The sequence below is a fragment of the Pelmatolapia mariae genome, linkage group LG17, assembly GCF_036321145.2.
Source record: "Pelmatolapia mariae isolate MD_Pm_ZW linkage group LG17, Pm_UMD_F_2, whole genome shotgun sequence".
NCBI classification, from domain to species: domain Eukaryota; kingdom Metazoa; phylum Chordata; class Actinopteri; order Cichliformes; family Cichlidae; genus Pelmatolapia; species Pelmatolapia mariae.
Genome location: NC_086242.1, coordinates 953,386 through 977,511, shown reverse-complemented (window position 1 = coordinate 977,511; position 24,126 = coordinate 953,386). Strand labels below are relative to the sequence as shown.

The window sequence follows — 24,126 nt, the reverse complement described above, 5'->3', positions numbered from 1 at the left end:
CAGTTCCAGTTTAGTCTCATCAGATCAAAGCACAGACTACCAAAACTCATCTTTACCTTTCAAATGTTCATTGGCAAACCTCAGTTGGGCTACGATGTGCTGCTCTTTGAGTAAAGGGGATCTTCTGGGACCATGCCGCTGAAGTCCACTACAATGAAGAGCCGTCACAATGTGTTCCTTGAAACATCAACTCCAGAAGAGGCCAGGTCAGCAACAATCGTCAGATGTCCAGGGTTCCTTGCTGACATCTGTGACTATTTTCGTCTCCAGAGTTCTTGTAATCTTGTACTTACGGCCACGGCCAGGTTTATTTCTTACAGAATTTGTCTCCTTGTACTTGGCAATAATGCAACGTACAGCATTTCTAGACACTGTGAATTGCTTGGAAATGGCAATGTAGCCTTGCCCTTTATCACGAGCCTCTACTATCTTTTTTCTGAGCTCCAGAATTATTTCCTTTGTCTTTGGCAATAGTCAATAACAGTAGTTCCTCTCATGTGTTCAAGTGCCCTGTTCCTTGGACCCTTTCTATGCTGATTGAATGTTGTTAGGAAGCCAGTTGACTGCACACATGTGGTTTCAAAGCTGATTGGTTAATTACTCTAGGTGTTTTGAAAGCAAACATTCACATAGGGCTAATATTTTTGACCACCGTGTTCCCCAGGTGTTTCCTCTTTGCCCTGATCCCCTCTTGTATTTAGTGTCTGTCTCCCTCCGTCCAGTGTTGCCATCTCTCTCTTACTGTGTGTCCTGTCTAAGTGTCAATTCTCTGTTTGAACCTGTCTGTTGGGATTTACCAGTTCCAGTTTCCGAGCACAGTCCCGCCTGCTGTCTGAAATTTGGGTCTGCAACTGTGCCTGCCACACACAGCGTTTCCTGCCAGCTTCCTGCAAACACTGCTCTGTGTTTTGACTGTGCTTTCACTCTCGATCAATACCATTTATTATTTTTCATTCTGTTCAGTTTTTTCCCAATTTTCATTTAAGCCGAAGCTACTTTGAGAAGTTGAATGGATCTTTTGAATCGTCACTGAAATTAATTCCAGCTCTAGGTGGCACCCCCAGTCTATTGCCCTTATGTTTTTACAGTTTAATAACAGAAGATGGCGCCAGATATGAAGAAACAGAAAGTAGAAGCCGAAGATTGTTCTGGATGTTTTCAGTCCAAATTTTTAAAATGTGCATTTTTTTATGTACCTTAATGAATTATTTAAACAGCTTTGATCAGCATAATTATGACCAATCATAAATTACTTTAGCTTCCTTCTAAATATGTGACTCAATGTCTTTTTGTGCTGCAGTGCTCAAGCACCTACAAAACAAACGTGTCAGGCTAAATAAACAGCATACAACATACTAATATCTTAATGCATTCAATATTGCCTACACTAACTGAAAAGCTGCTCTTCTGGGTCCTAAAACAGCCAGTTTCTGCAGAATATGGCATATTCTTTATGGGTGATGAAAAACATCCAATTTCTTTGACTTGAGAAACGTTTGAGTCAGGTTTAAGAACCAACACTACTTGAATTCAGGAAAACATGGTTTCAGCTGTCCCTTCATTTTAATGTGACCCAAAATGTTTGAGCTACACAGACATAAACATGGACCATAGTTATCAAAACCACCTTTGAGGTAAATGTCTCCACCAATAAACACACACTCAAAAGAACAGTAATACCAGCCTTGGTGTCACTGCTGGTCAGTCCACCAACATATGCTTTAAACACTATGAAGCAGTCTGACAGCAGCCTGTTCAGGAGCTGAAGCTATGTATGGTCACGTGACTGTGTCAAACACATCATGTTGTATTCCTGCAGGAAGGCAAAACACTAGAAACAACTGAAAACCTATTTCACATGATCACATTTGGTAACTTCACAGCAGAAATTCCTGTTTTCCTGCTCAGCGAAAAGTGGGTGATTTTAGCTTTCAGTGTTTCAAGCAGAATGTTCTAACACTGTGAGGGAATCCACTCCGCCTCCATTGTTGCTTCGTTGGATTTTTCCATTGAAGTGAATGTCAGTGTAGCACTCTGTAGATCTGGTTACCACAGATCGATACATCTGTATATATGTAGTACATCTGTGTATTTGTTCATACTACATCTGTAAATCTGCCCGTCTGTATAGCAATATAAACATCTGTATACTTAACTTATTTGTGCATAATCTGTTCATAACTATTCCCACCTTTTATACTACCCTTATTGGTATATAATCTGCTCCTATTGCTCTTACGGCTCTTGCACGTGTGATTAGATTCAAACTGTAATGACAATAAAGTTGAATCCGAATCAAAAATCAAACCTGACTGGAGATTTCACGCGGGCAGCTGTAGTCATGTAGCCCGTGAGCTGACGGCGCTGCTCCAGACAGACTGGTGCTGATTGGTCAGCGCACAGGCCTGCTGTGTAGCAGCTGCCGTCATCCCCTCAGACGTGCTGGGGATGCTGACTGTGGCGCTGATACCCCTGCGCTGTGCTCTGGCTGGTGGGCTGCGGTCTGCGTGGGCTCTGTGGACACATCAGGTTGGTCCTCTAAACCTATGAGCTGCACGTTATAGGTGGTGCATGTTCGTGGTGGTTCAATCGCACCTTTACATTCGGTAAATACGGCTGTATAAATCACTCGTTGCTTGTTTGCACTCTTCTTCGTTCATCGTTTCTGTCAGTGGGTGGGTTATGCAGTGGTTCGTGTCAAGTATGGCCTACTACATGTTTAACTAAACCCTTAGCGGCGTGCTGATGTGTTTTGTGCTTGATGGTGTCGCCCTACTCAGACAGACGGATCCGTGGCTGGGAGCTGAGATGAGATAAGCGTCTTTTTCTCTCCGCCGAGGTGCTGCAGCGCCGCGCACGCAGGACGGACGTGGGCACTTTATCACCGAAAACCTCCGCGTCCGGGGATTAAACGTATTTGTCTGCAGACTGTGCCGCCGGAAAGGTTCGCCTTCCGTTTGTACATAAAGGTCACCCGGAGGATGGTCCCGACGCTGCTCTCCAGAGGTGATGTGAGTTGAAGCGGTGGGGAAGCCGCAGAGGAGCTGTCCGTCTGTCGAGGTGCTGATGCGGCTGTGACAGAACCGAGCATGGCTGCGGGGAAGTTACTGCTCTACGCCGGCCTCTCTCTTTCTCTTTGCGCCCTGGGCATGCTGGCCGTGGCGATGTGCTCCGACCACTGGTACGAGACAGACGCCAGACGGTACAGGGAGCGGTGCCGAAGCTTTTCCAGCCGCCGCAAGGACCCGGGATTCATCTACATCCCCAACAACAGCCTACCGCTGCGGGCCAGCCGGAGCAGCGTGTCCCGCTGGCAAGAGAAGCTGCTTTTGGCCCGGAGCAGACGGCAGCTGTTCGCCATGAGCGCCGCAGATGAATGTAGTAGGCAGTATAACTCCACCAACATGGGGCTGTGGAGGAAATGCCATCGGCTGGCCTTCGACCACGAAATCGAAGAGAGCATCCGGAAAGGTAAGACAAGAATGAAATAGACGCTACGTTAGAGTGACAGAAACACGATGGATGTGCTGGAACATGAATCGCAGGAAAGGATTTAGGCTGCTCTGTGGTCACTGATCGAACAATATAAATCATCCTGTTTTGGAAGCTCATGTTGCTCCACGGGCATGGCTCAGGGTTAGGGCCTGTTGTCATGCTATTTGCATGTTGACGATGACGCCGAGCAGCAGTGTGTGTGCGTGTGTGTGAACCTGCTCCTGCAAAATATGACATAATCATTTCAGGATGTGCATGGGCTTGCCAAGCACTCAGCGTGAAACAGGAAGAGTTGCTTGTTAAGAAAGGAGCTAAAGAGCAGTATGTGACACTCTGTGAATGAGCATGGGCTCAGTGACCAGGAATGCAGCATTGCAAATCAAAAATGTTAACTGTGCTATAGTACAACAAGTATGTGCAGATGGTCAGGATAGCACAGACTGTGGTACTGTCCATATTACTTCATAAACAGGAACTGGAGCCAAGTTACTCCCTTATTGACACAGCGTAGCTTCACATATAAGGGATTTGTTTGTGATCCTGGGATCTTTTGCTCGTTAGAAGAATGTGTAAACTGCTGCATTATGGAGTCATGTCACCTTTGTTTGCAATTATAAAGTGTAGCTTATTTATCAAAATAGAGTCAGGCTAAACCTATGAGGACCATATGAGACATGGTAGTTTTAGTTACTGCTTATGCAAATGCTAATTCCTGCATTTAAACAAACACCCACCATGATTTGTATATTCAAAGTCCAGGTCCGTCCTTCTGCCTCTGACTGTGCTTCACAGGCGAGCTGCGTGTTAAGGCAAGGAGGATGAGCTTTCTGATGGAAGTTACTGGCTCGAGTCAAAAATGGAACAAGACTGTGTGTGTGTGTGTGGTGATATGTGCATATGTGTGTGTGAGCTGCAGCTGTGCCTTCCTTTGACGATGCCTGAATGGCCTTGATGGCCTACCATCTGCAGTAATGGGCAGCCCACAGTCAGAGCACTCAGTGATCAGATGAATGCCTCCATAGAGAGCTCTGATCTGTTCCATCTCCATCAGCTTGGAAAACTATGTGTGGTTTGTCTCCATGATGCCTCTGAGTGTCACCTCACCATAATGGATCAATAAGGACGTAGCTGTGGACATAAACACTTAAATCCATGCACGATGCATGTACAGTTGTGTGATCATCTAACAACTCCTGTAGCTACATGCAGCTGCTTTACAACGACACAGTCAGCAGTGACACCTGCAAGCAGCAACCTATTAGTACCATATTTTACCATATTACTGCTGCAACTACACCACAAATACAATCACTGCCAATTCTTTTAGTGATACTGGTATTACTAATACTACTGTTAAAAGTATAAAAGTTCAGTGGGAACACCAGACAGGCACCCCAGTAGGATGATGACAGCGGCCCCGATGATCTGATATCGTCGTGTTGGTGTTGTTCCCACATCATCATGAAAATGTTGTTCCAGGTTCAACATTGCAAGTGACCAATCACATTGTTGTGACGTTATTCTTTTGCGCGCCAAGCCATTCGTGCATTTATGAAATTCCAATGTTGCAAGGACAATATCAATTATGCTTACCGTTTATTAAAGGGTTAGGGTCAGGGTCAGGGTCAGAGGCGGACAGAGGCGGTTTCTCGCAGCTTAAGTACAGTTTTTTGTTTTACGGCGGTTTTTTCCGAAGTCGCAAAAGTATGACGTCACAACAATGTCACTTGCAATGTTGATCCTGGAACAACATTTAGTATGATGATCTGGGAACAACACCAACACGACGATATCAGATCATGCATACCGCAGCGGCCTTTTATGGCTGTGTACAAACGCCTGTTTAAATGTCATTTTTGTGATGTTAAGAAATAAGAAAACATAAATCATATTAAAAAATGAGTATTCAAAATGTAAAAAAAGTAATTGCCCCTAAACCTAGTAAGTAGTTCCCAAAAGGTGGATTCTGTTCATCTGGACGTTTTCAGTGGGAGAAACGTTTCATCATCATCAGGTGACGTCTTCAGTCTCAGCTGACTGCAGGTTTCCAACCTTATAATCAGGACATTTGCACAATGACTGAAACCAGCACCACTGAATGAACAATGGGCTGTGAGGCCAGTTTGTTGATCACTCTTTCAATGATGAGGATGTACACATCCTGGACACGGAGTCAAGGAAGCCATTTACATGAAAAGGGAAAGACCATCTCTGAATGGAGGAGGGGGCCTAAGGGTACATCTGTCACCATCTTACAATGCTGTGATTGCAGCCATTCCCCAACTCTCTGTGAGTGATACTCGTGGTTATTGATCAATCATCACGGCAATTTGGATATTAATGATCAAGGAACTGACCTCCCAGCCCATTGTTCCTTCAGTGGGCTGGTTTCAGTCATTGTGCAAATGTTCTGATTATAAGATTGAAACCTGCAGTCAGCTGAGACTGAAGAAGTCACCTGATGATGACAAAACGTTTCTCCCACTGACAACGTCCAGACGAACAGAATCAACCTTTTGGGATTTACTTACCTGGATGACTGAGCATGCATCAATACAACCTAATAACTGGTTGTGCCACCCTTGGCAGCAACAACTGTAAGTGTTGCAGTAACTAGCAATGAGTTTCGCTTCCTTGTGGAGGACATTTGACCCTCTCTGCTTTGCAAAATTGTCTTAATTCAGCCACACTGATGGTTTTCCAGCATGGACGACCTGTTTAAGATCATTCCAAAGTATCTCAATCATTTACATTTGAAATTTGACTCGGCCACTCAAAAATCTCCATTTGGTTTTTGTTGTCATCCAGAGGTGGACTTGCTACATAACCCAAGTCCTCTTGAGCTTCAGGACAGATGGCTGGACATTTGCCTTCAGGATGTTCTGTTAGACAGCAGAATTCATGGCTCCATTAATTATAGCAAGTCATCCGGCCCTGAAGCAGCAAAGCAGTCCCAGACGATCACACAAGCACACATCATGTCCGACTGTTAGTTTGATGTCCTTTTCAGAAATGGTGTTAGTTTGATGGCAGATGTAACAGGACTCAAACCTTCCACAAAGCTCAACTTTTGCCTCACGAATCTACAGAATATTTTCTCAAAAGTCCTGGGGATCATCAACATGTTTCTTTTTTGAATTTTTTGCAAATGCGAGACGAGTCTTTGTGTTCTTTTTGGTCAACAGTGGTTTTCTCCTTGGAACTCTCCCACAGATGCCATTGTGCCCAGGCTCTTTGTTATTGTTGAATCACGACCTCTGACTGTAAATGAGGCAAGTGAGACATGTACGTTTTTAGATGTTGTTCTGGGTTCTCCTGTGACCTCCTGGATGAGTTTCTGATAAACCCTTGGAGTACCTTTGGTAGGCTGGTCGCTCCTGGGAAGGTTCATGTGTGGATAATGGCTCTCATCTTGGTTCACTGGAGTCCCAAAGCCTTAGAAATTTTTTGTAACTCTTTCCAGACTGAAAGCTGTCACTTTGTTTTACAGCTGTTTCTTTAAAGCATGAAATTATGTGTAGCTGTATGAGATCTTTGAGCCTGCTTTACTTTGTCAGAGAGGTTCTATTACTTGATTCAACAGGCCTGTTAGTAATCAGGGTGTGGCTCGTGAAACTGAACTGAGCTTTCCAACAAATGTTGTTAACCTCAGTTAATTCATGATCGACTTTTAGGAGAATCTTTCTCCACATTTATGAAGATTAACTAGTCCTCTAATTGCAGAAATCATTTTGACGTTACAGTTTCAGTTTTTGACACCGAGCAGGTCTGTAATATCAAGTTTAAATAGGAAACTTGTTATTGGTCTAAAGTACAGTATAAATTAACTGAATAACCAAATATGAACCTGGATATTTTAAAAAACAAAGAGCTCAAGTTTTATAGTGCTAATATCTAAAGTTTTTTCACAATTACCAGGTGAGAGATTGAAACGCCAAAGTAGCCCTTTGATGAGGTCTCCTCTGTGTTTGCTTTGGTGCATAAACTTGTACTAAGGGTCACCCAGCTGCTCCCAGTGAGCGTGTACACTCACACACTCACACACACACACACACACACACACACACACACACACACACACACACACACACACACACACACACACACACACACACACACACACACGTCAACGTGTCTCTGGACAAGATACTAAATACACAAAGTGACCACATACTGCTGCTTCTTCATTGCTCTGCATCCTTGTTATTGGACACACATCAAAACACTGATGAATCGTGTCCTGTCCATTTTAAATAGATTATGCTGTTTTTTAAAAAATAAATATAGAACTTGTTAAATATAAGACATGAATCATAACCTGTCCATCACTTTGCACGGTCAAATCTGATTGCCTTTCACATTTAATTTCAAACTTAACAGATCTGAGACTAATGTTTTGGTCCTTATTCATCTCTCTGGCATGTGCTCTAATATTGCTTCAGCGCTCAGTGTTTAGCCAGATCAGCAACATCCCTTCATCTCCTCATTTTCCAGCATCTTCCATAATAGCAGGCTGCATCATTATGCAGATTTATGGAAAGAGGGCAGAGACGATGAGGTATGAGGTCAACGGCTACAGTAAGAGGACGACTTATCAAGTGATTATAAATTATTTCTTTACAACAAACCTCACAAAGCATATTCAGGTGGAGTCTGAATGACACAGTCTGTAAGTCTATATCAAACGACACACACATACAAAAAGTGTGTGTGTGTGTATACGTGTTTACATATCTTTGTGAGGACAAACAATTGGAAATTTACTATGCTTGTGGGGACCAACAACCCTTATGGGGACAAAATCCCCGTCCTCACGAGTTTAAAGGTACTTCTTCAGACTCAAAATGTGGTTTTAGTGTCAAGGTTACAGTTAGGTTACGGTTTAGGTTGTGGGTTAGGCATTTATTTTTGATGGCTAGGGTAAGCGGCTAGAGAAAGTATTATGTCAACTACATGTCCCCACAAGGATGTGAAAACATGGTGTGTGTGTGTGTGTGTGATGTTGATAATCCAAATGTGTGTTGTATGATCTTGGTTACAGTGAGTGGGCATGGTGGGCGATCTGCTGGGGATGTACTGCTATGGAAGCAGCTCACTCTGCTGCTTTGTCTGTCCTAAGGAAGGGACAGATAAAACAACAATGTTCAAACATCAGCTAAAAAGTGGCATGAGACAGAAAATGAGAAGAAAGAGAAAACCAATGATGGCTGTGGAGAACAGGATGAACATGGAGGGGAGGATTACAGAGAGAGTGTGGTGGGGGTGGGGGAGTGAGGTTTCCTGTACCATCTGCCGTCACCCTGTGAGGAAAAGGCCTTTCAGTTCCTCATAAAGACATTCACAGTCCTGTCCAAGCAGAAACAGCAGGGAAAGGCCTCGGATTGGATTACTCGATTCCCCAGGAGACCTGGGGAGGGTTAAATTAGATACTACGGGAGGTTAAAGGTATCTCACAGGTTCCTTGTAAATGAGCCCACTGGCTGAACTACTCATTTGATAGACACATGGAGGGTTTGGCAGGTGGGTGTGGCACTTTTGTGATGGAAACTGTCTATGAGGTCTAATTTTAATGACAATAAAATAACAAGTTTCCTATTTAAACTTGATATCACAGACCTGCTCGGTGTCAAAAACCGAAACTGTAACGTCAAAATGATTTCTGCAATTAGAGGACGATAAAAGAGGAGCACACCTGAAAGTCAGTGACGCTGGTAACATTTCAACAAGTACTCCATCCATCCACCCATTCTCATACCTGCAATGTTATGAGAAAGTGAAAGGCCCAACTCCTGGTCTGTCATTGGCCAGTACTAGAGTGACACGCCCTCTTTTGATTCTCTTGGTTAAACTCAGGAAGCAAAACTTTGTTTTTACTAATTCAGGAAAGAGGTAGCCATGTGAGTAAAGGTGAGGAGCTTAGTGCTGGTTTGGGTTTCCTCAGGCAGCCTTCTGAAGATGGACACGACAAAAACATATATTTTAGTGGTTTTGATTGTGTTACCTTCCAGTGAAGTACTAAATCATTGTATCAGTTCTTGATGATACTACTGTAAAAAATATCCAAGCAGATGACAAACGATGGCCTCAGATTCAGTTTCTGCCTCATTTAAACCGGGTCGTAACCAGGCCATAGGCGCGTCTGTGTGTCAGGTTATTATAGCCTCCATCGTTTTAAGAATCCAGGTTTTATTTAGCTTATTTATGTGAAACATGTTTTCTTGTGACCACGGAAACACAGCCAGGAGTTCTCTCATCCTCCTGGAAACAGTTAAATTATTCACATGTGGCTGCACTCTGTGCTCATTAGTGCACCCACAGACTGAAGACAGGCTGAGCAAACTCACTCACTTCATGTTAGGTGCCGGTGCAGCCATTACACCCCAAGAGTAATGAAACATAGACAAAAATATTTCCCTGAGCAGTATAAGGTAGACCTTTATTTTGTGTGTCACTCTGCAGTAATGTCATACAAACAGAACTGTAGTCAGGCACCAGGAGAGGTTTGACTTTCAGCGCTACAAAGCTAATCTGATGTTTCTGTGCTATTTAGTAGAGAATGATCCTGATGAACAGATGTAATGAGATTTGACAGAAGCTTCAGTGCCAGTGTACTGAATGCTCCTTCATGCCTTTGCTGTCTCTTTGTAATATTTCAGAGATGGAGTCGGGTTGAGTCTGTAGCCTCAGTGGCTGTGAGGTGAGGAGACTCTTGCTAGTTTTGTCGCACAAAGGTTAAACATAAGGTTCGACTTCAAGCAAATGACCTGGTTTCTGCTGCTTCACTCATTTTGACATATACAAACTAACTCTGTTTCTCCTTTAAAGGGCTTTGTGTGAACATGTTCTCTATTACTAATACAGGAAGCTCTTTGACTGCGTAACAGAAATCCCAGTAGAGTTTTGTAAAATAGTAAAGATCAGGAGTTAACTCAGCATGTTTCAGTTCACAATCAGTTCCAAGGAAAGATCAATATTTATTTAATAAACAGAAAAGGGAATTTATGGGCCAAACCATTACACTCAGTGTTTCTCTGTGAATATGTGTATCCAGGTTTTCATCATATTCAGAATATGAGATTCATGTACAGCAAAATCTGTTCTGCATTTTTCTGAATACTGAGCATTAACACATAGAACCAGACAACTGGTTACAGCAGAGCTTCCCAAAGTGTTTGGGGGGGGGGGGGGGGGGGGGGGGGCAGAGCCATTGCAGGGGGGGCGGGGTATGAAAAGAAAAAAAAAAGAATGCTTGGACACTGCTAGCATAATGGACAGGTTGTTGATGGGGCGCCCACACAAACGCAAAGCAGGAGATGAAGCATCGCCATATATGTTTCCAAACCAACTTCATTCCAAGTCAAAGACTAGAAAATATGGTGAAGCATATCTTCCCTTTGGCTTCACCTGCACAAGTGCCAAGGTAGGTCTCCCCTGCAGAATTGGTCTTCCCTGTCGGGAGCACACGCTGGGCTCTCCAAATCACGGACAAACAGTATCCCACAGTTGTTTATGTTTTTGAACCCATTTTGCACAGAGAGACATTTTTTGAAAATGTATTGATAGCAATGATGAATATTATTACACAGGAAAAAACAACTACACGTAAAATAATCACACCGTGACGCCTCTGCCTTTCTAAATGGAGGGACAGTAACTGCGTGTGTAAGCGTGTAAAACCTGCAGATAGTCAGATTAACAGTATTTTGTCTCTATCTGCCATTCTGCAATTCATCTCATGTAAACAATAATGTGGCGCACAGCGTGACGTGAAAAAAGGCACATACCTTTGACGTTGCGTGACGAACTCTGTATTCCTCGTCCACACGTAAACGCAAAAAAGGAGTTTTAAAAAATCTCTGTTTTCGGTGATTTGAAACGCCGTTTACGTGTGGACGAAACAGCTGCGTTTTCAAAAATACCCGTGTAGGTGCGGACGTAGTTAGTAGTTTATTTTCTTACTACCTGTAATTTATCGCTGTTTACTTGTATTTGCTTAATTGTTTACTAAATGTTTGAGGTGTGAAATAAACTGCTATGGAGTTTGAAAACAAAATATGTGTGTGTGTGGTTGGAGGATGTGTTTGTGCGCGCGGGTGGGGGGGCGCGAAGATTTTTCTTGTAAAAAAAAGGGGGGCCTAGCAAAAAAAGTTTGGGAACCACTGGGTTACAGAATAATGTTTATTAAGGAACCTGTGAAGTTCACACACACAACAGAGCAGTGACTTTTTCTTACATTCTGCTAACTGTTAACCTTAAACTGTGAATAATTGTGATAGGTTGGAAAACTGCTGCTATGACCCCCCTAGGCAGCACCAAAAGACTCCATGCAGCTGTTATTCACAAGATTTGACAGTAAAAAGGTTAATATGAATTCATATAAGTTGACATAAGTATGAAAAACAATCTAAATACGGTATGAAATCTGTTAAAAAACTTATTAATTTTCATTATTTTTCAGTGAACTGCGATCTGTACGTTACTAATCGGCTTGTAAGCCTTTTCTGGGATCGATTGGTAGTGGCTCCATCCTCCACTAGGGGGCTTTCGCGCTCTCTCCTCATTACATTAAACTACTGCATGAGCGAAGCAACTGAAAATCACTCCAAATATGTTGTACATCCAGTCAAGTGGATCCATTATATTATGATCATTTTGTGTCTTTTCATGGAAAATGAGAATATAAATGCAATACAAATGATGACGGCAGCTCAGCACACAAACCCGATTCCTCTTTTGCCTTTAACGTGCGAGTCCAGAAGCAGACAGCAGCTCTGGGAGGCTTACTCATCCAGTGTGACTCCTATAACCACAGGCAGAGTAGATGGACACGGTGAGAAAGCGAGAGTGATGAGGGGGAAGAATCAAGATGTGGTTTGTTTCCCCGTCGTTACAAAGCCAACATTAATGTTTGATGACCTCATGGTTTCTCCCACAGACCATCGCTGTATGGATACATACAGAGCATGTGCAGCTGTACTGTGGGACAGCAACCTTTGTACACTAAGAGATAAGGTACACAATGGCTGCATAGAAAGATGCACTGTACAAAATTCACACATCACAAAGAATGCATGTATAAATAATAACCTTACCAAGACAACTTACCAATGTGTATATGATAAGCTATTAAGGGGCTGTTCCGTCCCCTCCAGTCAGACTCTAGTGTGAACTTTATGGTCAACAACTCCCGATCCTGTTGTGGCACCGGGAACCACTGAAATGAAACCTTGGGAGAGGTCAAGCATGTCAGAGGCAGAGCAATTCCACTAAAGTCTGGAATAAAATGTCTGTAGAAATTGGTGAAACCAAGAAACCTGCAGTTGCTACCGAGTCTGGGGCTCCGGCCGTTCCACCACGGCCTTAATCTTGGCCGGATCAGCCTGAAGCTGACCTTGCTCCACAATAAACCCAAAAAATGAGAGAGACTGTATGTGAAACCCACATTTCTCTACTTAGACAAACATCCGGTTCTCTAACAAGATTGGTCTGCCAGTGTTCTTCCAAAGACTTTGAAAAAATCTGAATGTTGTCTAGGTACATGAAAACACTGTGGTTAATGAAATCCCTCAATACATCATTGACCAATGCCTGAAAACTGCTGGGGCGTTGGTGAGACCGAAGGGCATGACCAAGTACTCAAAATGTCCGAGGTGAGTACTGAAAGCTGTCTCCCTCCCTTATCCTGACCAAATGTTAAGCATTCCTTAAATCCACCTTAGTGAACATAGTGGCCCCCTGAAGAAGTTCAAAGGCGGAACACAGCTGTGGAAGAGGATACTTAATGGTGATTTTGTTTAATCCTTGAAAGTCTACGCACGGACAGAGACTTATCATTCGTCTTCACGAAGAAAAAAAATGTGGCTCAGGCAGCGATGTGGATGGATGGATTATTCCGGCTCCTAATGAGTCTGTGCTATGCCGCTCCATGGCCTCGCTTTTAGGTTTGGCCAGGCTGTACAGGCTACTAGTGGGAAGTAGAGCACCAAGGAGCAGCTCTATCCCACAGTGGTATTGGCGATGTGGAGGGAGGGAGAGCGCTAAGTCTTTGCTAAAGACCTTAGCGAGGTCATGATAGACCACCGGAACTTGAGTAACTTGACAAATTCAGATGGAGCGGAGGATGAGACACTGGGTGTAGCAGAGCGTAGACAGCTCTCATGGCACGACAGGCTCCATCCAGCAATACAGACCTTGGACCAGTCTATCTGGGGGTTGTGTGTGTTTAACCACAGATAAACGAGAATAATGGGTGCCAGGAAAGAAACTAATTTTCTCAACATATTTACCTGATAAGGTGAAACCATTTCAGGTGACTACATCATGAAGCTCACTGAGAGAAGGCTGAGGGTTTGGAGCGCTGTCAACAAAGCAAAGGGCGGCTACTTTGAGGAATCTAAAATATAAAACATATTTAGAGTCATTTATCAGTTTTTCCATTGCTACATACTTTCATATATCTTCACTCATATATGTGATCTCTTCAGTTTGTGTCTACAATGTAAAAAGTAGTTATATTTTGTACGTTGTTACTTTTATCTTTAGGCCACCTGGCTCATGCACTTTAGCATGCAGCGTGGTGTAAATGCACCCTAACAAATGAAACAGTGCAGTTCAGTTGAAACATAAAATACAAGATAAAAGAAGCAAAGCAAATCCAGACACCTCACAAAACAGAGTGCACTTACAGCGAGCTGGGATGCACTGCTGAGACTTCCTGAAGCATTCAGCATAAAAACCATGTTTGATTTCACATCAGTGGACATTTCCATTCTTTAGAAGGCAGCTCTCTCTCCCGCGGTGTCTCTCCAGCCTCATCTTCCTCTGGCCCATTTAATCAATGGTTTATCAAGTCAACAGAGTGCTGTGGGCCTCTAGGAAGAGCCCACATCAATCAGGCCCTTATTCTGCCTGCCCCAAAGAATTGCTGCCTGTGTGGAGGGAGAGCTGATGAAGGGAGCTCTGTAGCCACAGCTGCTCCGCCACACAAGAAAGTCCTTTTCACTGCTCAGGACTGCAGGACAGCACAAGAATTATGTCCTATGAAGGGAGCATTATTGTGCAGGAGCAGGATCCAGGCAGGGTGTTCAGTGAAAGGCAATAGTTATCAGCTTTGTGCTCCCTGTTTGCTCATAACATCGTCTCACACTAACCACAGACTGTTAATTTGCAACTGCTGATTAACACAAGGGGGACTAAACAAGGGCCTCATTATCATGTGCTTTGTAACAATCAAGAACGCCCCCCCCCTCTCTAGTTTGTGTCGTCATGGTAACACGCATTGACTGTTTGACAGATGTTATTCGGGCAGATTGAGCCGGCGGCTGAGCTGAGCTGAGATGATGAGAGCAGGTCAGGATGAATGTTTCTCTGAACGTCAGGAGGTTAGACAACAAATCTTCCTGCTCCGGGTGACAACAGACGTGGAAAGAAAAATGCTGTTCCCACGACGACAGCGTCACTGCTGGCGGGGTGGGGGTTTTCTGGGCAGTTTGCTCAGAGCAGAGAAGCCAGGTGACTCCTGCAAAAAAGATGAAAATTATTTCTCTTTCTAAGTAAATCTGCGGTGAGTTCAGCTAAAGCTCCTACACAAGTGTCAGCACCTTCATTAGTGAGCATCAGCAACAATCATTAAACAAATACACAAACCTTAGAGAAAAATAACAGAAGTGAAAGTTTGATCAAGCTTCATTTGTAATGGGTTATTTAAATGCCTCATATTCCTCCACTTTAAGTATCATCAAGGTTAGTTTACATGTGCCCAGAATGTAGATTTCAGCCCCCAAATACCCCACAGCTCATGTTCTGCACCTTGCATGTATCTGTAGCTTTAAATCAACATTGAATGCGCTTTTCAGAAAGAGGTCCGTGTGAGAATAGCCAGCACTATTAGGAGCAGGGAGGCTCATTCAGCAGATGTCATGGTTTCCAATACAGACATGAACGACACTTCTAACTTTATAAGTGATTATTTTACTTGTAAATACCGCTTAATTTAGCATAGCCATTTGTTGCTTACATGAATCTGGAATTTCTTATACAGTGCCGTTTACAGTGCAGGATTCCACGCATGTTGCTTCATATATTTGATGTCTTCAGTTTGTATCTACAATGTAGAAAGTAGCAAAAATAAAGAAAAACCATTAAGTGAGAATGTGTGTCCAAACCTTCGATTAGCAGTGTATAGATATACACGTTAGTATATTAACTTTTCATCACTGCTGTCACGGTGACGATGAAAAAACCATGAGTGTGAGTACATGCTTACCTAATCGTAGCAGTTATCCTTCTATCAACGAAACACAAAAACACAATTTAACACAAACTGTTAATTTGCAATTAATTAATTGTTAATTAACACTTGTACTAGAGATAATACTTACTTGGTTTGACTGATATGAATTAAATGGCAGAAGATTTGGATTTATTCCAGCTGTCTCAGCTCCTTCCATTAGAAGACCAGTATGGACACAAGCAACTATTACAGCAAACAAAAGTATTTTGGTGTTCATTATAGCAAGAGAAATGTCAGTAAAAAAATTGTAACAACTATACTTTAAGTCATGAGAGACAAGGTTCAGATCACAGAGAATCATAACATATACAGTTATGTCCATAAATAGAGTTCTGACAACAATCCTGTTGTCATGGAGAATTTTGTTGTTGCAGTCAGCTTCGACCTTGGCAGGCCTTAAGCTGGCGCCAGTGGGATAGCCGCATGAGTGAAGATGGTGAATGTTTGGGTTTAGTGTGAACAACTGCATTCAATTTTTACAGTTGGTCTAATGTCCATCACTGGTCACCAATTCTCTCAATTCCTGTTGTTCTTCTCCAAGATGTTATCCATATTGAGTTCAAAACACAGTCTGAGTACTCACAGCCAATCGTCTATCATGTTGGCCAGCCTTATGGGATTTTGAACAGCTGTAGCCGCTTCTTGTTATTCGATAAGCCAGGTCCGATCCGGCTCCAATCAGCCAGAACTCTGTTATCGTGGTTCCAAATTGGTAGATGTCATTCAATGTCCTCCATCGAGAGTGTCGCCAGACGCACGACGCAACCGACCATTGAGTATCCGGCAGCAAACGTCTCTGCAGGACAATCGGGCTCTCCCAAGCCCAGGAAGGTGTCAATTCCGTTATGGGACCAGTTGATCAAATCCATAATTCGTGTCCAGGGTACCAGCCACCGCACACTTCTACCTGCATCATCAGGACACAACAGGAAATATGCTCAGGCACACCCCCTACCAAGGCACACCTGCACATTTCAGCAGGTTTTTGCTTTTGTTGTTTTTAACTCAGGTTTGATCCACGCAGCCTGTGAGATGCATTTAATTAACACCCTGACATGTGGTTCAGGCAACACGTGCCACTGGAATGCCTCTGACATTTGAATGACACACATTTCTCTGTGAGTAATTGGCTGAGGCCTGTCTGCTGACAGGTGGAGATAGGTGTTGAGCTCAGTAAAGCTGCCCTTCCTCACTAGGATCTTCTAAGCAGATACAGAAAATGCGCATGCACACACATGCATGACAGTCAGTCTTCTTACCGGCTCACAACGTGCCGCTTTGTTTCCCTTAAATCTTCACTCCATTATTTGATTCTATACTTGCTTTTGTTCTATGTCTTTGTTTATTCAGGCGGTTATGCATTTATTTAAACCAGCAGAAATTTGTGTGTTCCTAATGCCTAATCAAATGGTTTTAAAACAGTTAATGAAAGCAATGCATTTCAGACTCAAGTCGACTTCAGTAGACTTTAGAGTTCTGCAGCTCAGTATTCTCATCTGCATCCATATGGACCCGGGGAGCTTGTAGAAATCATCCTAATACCCACCTGCTAGATGACATCTTGATGATTTCATTTTCAACCTTAATATGATGCAGTGAGCTTGAAACATGCTTTCAAATATAACACGGCCAACCTGCCAAGAGCCAGGCAATTTAGAGCAAGGTACCAACTAAGAGATGATATCCAGCTGCAGGTAATTTACTAACAGGACAGGTGCAGCTTGTTGTAATCAGGAAAGCATATAAATATAGGCAGTGTTGGGAAGGTTACTTTTAAAATGTATTCCATTACAGAATACTGAATACATGCCCCAAAATGTATTCTGTAACGTATTCCGTTACGTTACTCAATGAGGGTAACGTATTCTGAATACTTTGGATTACTTAATATATTATCATGCTGTTTACAACTACGTGAATGTACTATTGCTGTGATTTATTACTGTTACTGAAGGTCCGCGGCTCCGAACCGTAGTAAAGGGACCTCTGGCTAATACGTCTGGTTCGTGTCGAGCTCGTAGCTGAAAACTAGCTTTACTTTGTTGTCTGGGTCAACTTTGCTAGCAGAGACAGAGAGAGGCGTTGAAAGGCTGCTCCAACGGAACTTATTGTTTCGGAGGAAAACACGAACACAGTGTACAGTTGAGTCTTAATAGCTTACTTACAGCTGGGCTCGTCAGGCACTCTTCTTGGCTGCAGTGGTTATTATTATATTTACATGCTTCCAGCTCCCGTTTCTGCTCCGTGACAGCTCGGACTTTTCCTTTCTCTCCCTCCCTCGCTCAGACACATAACGTATATGGCAGTCCATTCTCGCTGCAGCACGGACTACACTGCCCATGAGGCTACATGCTTTAGAGCCATGCCTGTAGCATTCTGCCTTTTAGCTTAGCACAACAACAACAACAAAAAAGCGCTCTCTCACCCAGGAAACACGCAGAGAGAGAGAGAGCGTCACCCTGTAACCATGGCAACCGTAACGCTGCCGCCTGGAACAACAGAGCGTAGCTGTCAAACAAACCCAAACAGTCCTGACCCGCGACAATATGAAACAGGAAAGTACCGCCGTGTAATCCATTTATTTCACCAAAGTAACTGTATTCTGAATACCACCTTTTTAAACGGTAACTGTAACGGAATACAGTTACTCATATTTTGTATTCTGAATACGTAACGGCGGTACATGTATTCCGTTACTCCCCAACACTGAATATAGGTCATGCACATGTTGGTTCAGTGGTTCAATATTATAAAAAACTATGTGTTTTTATTATTAATGTAAATGCATTGATCAGACTGATGACCATGCAAGCCCTGATTATTTTCAGGATTGGGTCCAAAGTCAACGTTGTCATCCCTGTTTTCTCTCCATTCTTCAGCCATTTCACTTTGAACCTCATTACTCAGGCTGGAAAATTCTTACCACAGTAGCCACAGTATGTTCAACTAAACCTGAACCCCAAAATCAAAGAGTTGGAAGAAGTTTTGTTCCTGATAGTTTTTGTGACTCCTTGATGGAGGTTCCAGGTTATCTCTTCCAGTTCACAGACCAAGTTAGAAAATGTGTGTGTGTGTGTGTGTGTGTGTGTGTGTGTGTGTGTGTGTGTGTGTGTGTGTGTGTGTGTGTGTGTGTGTGTAATATACATGACTACAACCATAGTGATAGATGTAGCTACATCAAATGACAGCAACATCAGGAAAAAAGAACATGAGAAGCTGAAGAAATACCAAGGACTAAGACAGAAGCTAGAGAGGTTGTGGAGGGTGAAGGGAGCAGTGATCCCCAAACTGGGCTCCTGTTGGAGGGGCTCCAACAGATCCCATCTTCCTAATACACTCATGGATCTTTGTTATTTCATCTTGGATAGTGGTTCTGACACTATCCAGTGACGGCCTCCTTCCTTCTGCTTAGTGTACAATCTCAGGATACTCGACTTGGAGGTGAAACCCGACATGCATGGTAGAGCGCTTTCTTGTTTTGATGTGGGTAAATTCTGTCTCCTTCTTTGGAGAGCTTATTATGACAGCATGGTATCTGATGACCAGCAGGGTTCATGTGTTAATTGTCCAGATATTGTTCTTCTCATTCAGCTGACTCCTCAGGACTTGTCTTACTCTCTGTAGGTATTTGGTGGTTGCGACAGGCAGATTATTGGCCTGCAGTCAGATGACATTGGTCCCTTCTGGGAATCCTTGGGGGATTGGGACTATCCATCTTTCAGTTAGCCATTTTGGGGGGATCTCATCCATTAGCAGCGGGTTAACTTGTGATGCTAGATGTTCTGCTGTGAGCAGCTGGTGGTGAGGGGGCAAAGACAGGATAGAGACACACTGTGGTAGAGAACCGGGAATTAATAATAAGTAATGATTAAATGCAGAGTCATGTATAAACACATAATGAGTGAAAAAGAAACAGTGCATCATGGGAATCCCAGCCTACGGGAGCATTCAGGGTCAACTGATCCAGGCCTAACTATAAGCTTTTAAAAAAAATAAGAAGAAGTTTTAGGATTGATCTTGAAAGTATAGAGGGTGTCTCTCTCCTGAATCCAAACTGGAAGCTGGTTCCATAGAAGAGGGGCCTGAAGTAGCGTAAACAGAATTGGTCCTAGCACTGAACCCTGTGGAACTCCATAATTAACCTCAACGTGTGAAGAGGACTCTCCATTTACATGCACAAATTGGAGTCTATTAGATAGATATGATACAAACCACTGCAGCGCAGCACCTGTAATACCTACAGCGTGCTCTAATCACTCTAATTGGGTATTATGGTTGACAGCCAAGAGCTGAAGTCTATTAAGTAAAATATACTGTGGACAGCAGTATTGCAGGCTGCACCGAGTTTAGGAAAATTACTACAGACTTGGCCAATTACCAGTAGAACTGATTAGTGACCGGTGTAACACTGGCTGTGGTTCAGGAGGTAGAGCAGGTCATCTGCTAACTGGAATGTTAGTGGTTCGATTGCCGGCTGCTCCAGCCTGCATAATGCGTGTGTCCTGAATGTTAGAGAGAAAATACTTGGGTGTAGAAAGAAAGTGCTTGGGTGAGTTAGACATACTGTATAAAGTGCTTTGAGTATTTAAGTAGAGTGGGAAAATACCAGTCCAATTATTATTTAGAAGAGGTACTAAAGGTACATGAGCTTCACACCAGCTTATTAATCAACCAAAGACCCAGACAGACTTTTAATTCATTTGAAAGCCTGATGCTTAGCCTGTAAAAATTTAAAAACCAGTCTAATTTGTGATAATCTATCGTCCACCTGGGCCTTACACAGAGTTTCTCTCTGATTTCTCAGACTTTTTATCTGATTTAGTGCTCAGCTCTGATAAAATAATTATTGTGGGTGATTTTAACATCCATGTAGATGCTAAAAATGACAGCCTCAACATTTAATCTGTTATTAGACTCAATTGGCTTCTCTCAAAATGTAAAAGAACCCACCCACCACTTTAATCACACTCTAGATCTTGTTCTAACATATGGCATAGAAACTGAACATTTAACAGTGTTTCCTGAAAACCCTGAAAAACCCTGGGCCATAGGACCAGTACTGTAAGCATGTTTGTTATGTTACTTTGTTCCAGTGAAATCACATCCAAACAACTCTGAGGTTCATTTCACCTACAACCACACACTACATACAATGAACACATGCATGTTAGTGTTGTGGTGCACTCCAGTGTGAGTTGTTGTGAGTCTGACTTGTGCAAAGCATTGTCAGTGTCTCTGTGTCAGGCTGGCTCGTGGGTCTTGGCTGCGGTGTTCAGGGTTACTCCTCACCATGCTACCATCTCCAACTGACGTGACAGCAGCACGAGACAGAGCACACAAACTTGGACTGCCACAAGCAGCTAACACAGCTACTCTTGTGTGGCTGATTGGGGAACCACATTTTAAAAATATATTTAACTAATAATAGAAATATTTTCAAAATTACGTTGTAAAAGCAGTTTTCAGATATACCAGGGCCCTATTTCAGGAAGCAGGTTTATCAGGTCCTGTGATTATTGGGGTTTTCTCAGCTTGCTCTGTATTATTGTGGGGTCTTTACCTTACAATATAAAGCACCTTTAGTTAACTGTTCTTGTGATTTGGTGCTATATGTGTAAGGACTGTGCTAGCGAGACCGTGAGGAGTGGAGAGTTGTGGATCCAAATGCAGACAAATTAAACATGAGGAGAGAAATGGATATTAACAAAAAGCGATGTTTAATAAGGGTTGGTAAAACAATACAAAACAAAGGGCAAAGGTGAAACAACATGAAACTAAACAATAATTTAAACTGGGAAAGCTAACATTAAGCTCAGTAAACACGAGGTACTTGCAGCATGGGGAGACATGGGAAGGAAACGGACTGAAAGACGGCTAAACATCTAAATACACATGAGGGTGACGAGGGAAAAGGAAACACAGCTGAGACGAATAAACATAAGGACAGGAAGCAACCTGAACATGGGATGCAAGACTGTCAACATAAAACAGGAAGTACAGAGATGCAGACCCAAGACACACGAGCATGTGGGAAACATGTAACCAAGAGGAGACAAGACACAGAGGGAGACACCACTGAGACACACAAAGGACTTAGACACAGTGGACCTGACTCACACACTAAAGACACAACACCAAAACCAACATAGTGGGGAAGACGGACATGGAAGGAACCTGGACAGATAATAAAAACAGTACTAACCGAAGCCTAAACTATACAAGTTAGAACATAATAATATAAAAGACACGAAACTCAACAAAAAGTAGCAGAACCATGACAAATGAATAAAATTGAATTGAATTCAACTGAGGTGAGAGAACCTGCTGTGTAAAAGCTTGTGATTAATTGAGCTACACAGATTATGCTACAGAAATCACCACTGTGTGCTGCAGCAGGAGGAGGAAGTGATGCAATACTGCAGTGAGAGCCAACATCCTGGGTATCCAGTGGTCTTCTTCCACCTGCAGTCCAAAGACATGCATGGCTCACTTTAACTGGCAGTAGGTGTGAATGTGAGCGTGAATAGTTGTATGTCTCTCTTTGTTAGCCCGGTGATAGATGGTGACTCGTCTGGGGTGCACCCCATGATGAGGAAGATGAAAAATGAATGAATGTTTGCTTTTACTGATAAAGTTTACATTTGTTAACAATAGAACAGAATAGAATAGAATAGTCCTTTATTGTCATTGTACATGTACAACAAAATGTTTAAAGTTCATTTGACTGAGAATCGCGTTACTTGAGGAATATTTATTTTTCATCATATTTATCGACTGAAAGCTGAAGGAGCCTGTTTGAGATGGAAGTTCTGTGTGGTTCTTTTTACCTCCGTGGTTGTCATGGTGCGACCAAATTCTTTTTGACAGATTTTTTTATTTCATAGTTGCATAGCTACATACTGCACTGTATGCTACAGGATAGTACAGATGATATGCAGGGCTGTTTTGTCTCACCTTGTATGTAGATGCCGGTGGCTCCCTGGAACAGATATGAATCAGAAAATCAAACAGGCACATGAGAGCAGCTGCAGTTTACTAATGTCAACCTGTGCCCTGCCAGGTGCTTGGGCTTTAGCTTCACACATACGGCTCACTCTATAGGCCTGGAAGCATTTCTAAACAGGATTAAAAAATTTTATGTATGGGACACAGCACAGATGCAAAAATACTTTTGCACACAAATAAACACACACATGTGTGCAAATCATATCACCAAACATCTGCATGGCATACAGTAACGATACAATCATGAAGTGAGAAATGGAGGAGGAAGAATTATGTACTTATTAATCCCTACCACATCCTCAACACTCTATCGATTGATGTGTTTAGATATAAATTTGCACAATTATATGTACCATTAGTCATCAGTTTCATCAAGTTTGAAATCTTCCAAAAACAGGTTTCAAAATATTTTTTTCAAATGAATAAAACTGGAAAACTGTTCCACAGTTTTACTCCACAAATGGAAATAAAGGTTTTAAGGGTCGTTTGTGAACTAAGAGTTCTTCATTTTAATTTTCCCTTCTGGTTAGAGTCCCCTTCTCTGTCAAAAAACATTGCATGGTAACAGATTATCAGGTTTTATACAACGTACAGTTTTTTGTTTTAGGAGGTCCATGAAGTTTGACTTCCAAAACAGAACTTTAGTGTAGTCTCTAAATCCTGCTTGATTAATAACTCTGAAGTTTCTCACATAAACTATGCGGGTTAAATGTTTTCTATTTAGCATGTGAAGGAGTCAACACAGCGCTCGTAAGAAAGCCTGAAGAGAAGATGAAGGTTGCTTGGTATTCTTCTTACATCATCGATGTCCTTTTTAATCCCAGTAACTGTTTTTACAGATGCTCTGCTGTCTGTGAATCATCTAGCTCCTTGTGAGCTTCACATGTATTATGAAACTGAAATACACTACTATATTCAATAGTACATATAGTAGTGTATATATTACTACTACTAGTAGCAGTAGTAACACTTAGAGGGGGTAACTCTTCCATGCTCATTATCATTCCCAACGTGTGATATACCAAAGATTTGCCACGCCCCTAGGCGGAGTCCAGCCGTCCATTCCAGCCCTAGCCCTAACCTTAACCCTATCAGTTTTCCAAAGTGATTAACATACATAATGCTTTGTTAGGTTGATTTTCAAGTGACACGTAAAACACATGTATAGATTCATGCCAACCCGCTCTCATGCCTCCCAATGCGTAACATACCGAGGATCTGTCACAGTCGTCGGTATGTTACTCGTCTGGTGTGCGGTTGATCAAAACCCATCCTACAGCCAATCTTGTGAAATGTTAGTTTGTAAAATGAAGATGTTTTGGATTTTTTTCATA

At 42.6% G+C, this 24,126-nt stretch overlaps 1 protein-coding gene across 1 annotated transcript in view; it reads left to right on the top strand.

Annotated features, from left to right (window-relative positions):
• The first annotated feature begins 1,228 nt into the window (after positions 1-1,228).
• Positions 1,229-24,126, top strand: part of tmem178bb (transmembrane protein 178Bb) — a 75,344-nt gene continuing 52,446 nt past the window's right edge. Inside the window, exons 1-2 of the mRNA XM_063500863.1 lie at positions 1,229-2,529; positions 2,781-3,471. Coding sequence (XP_063356933.1) covers positions 3,090-3,471 — 382 coding nt within the window. The 5' untranslated portion in view covers positions 1,229-2,529; positions 2,781-3,089. The remainder of the gene's footprint in view (positions 2,530-2,780; positions 3,472-24,126) is intronic.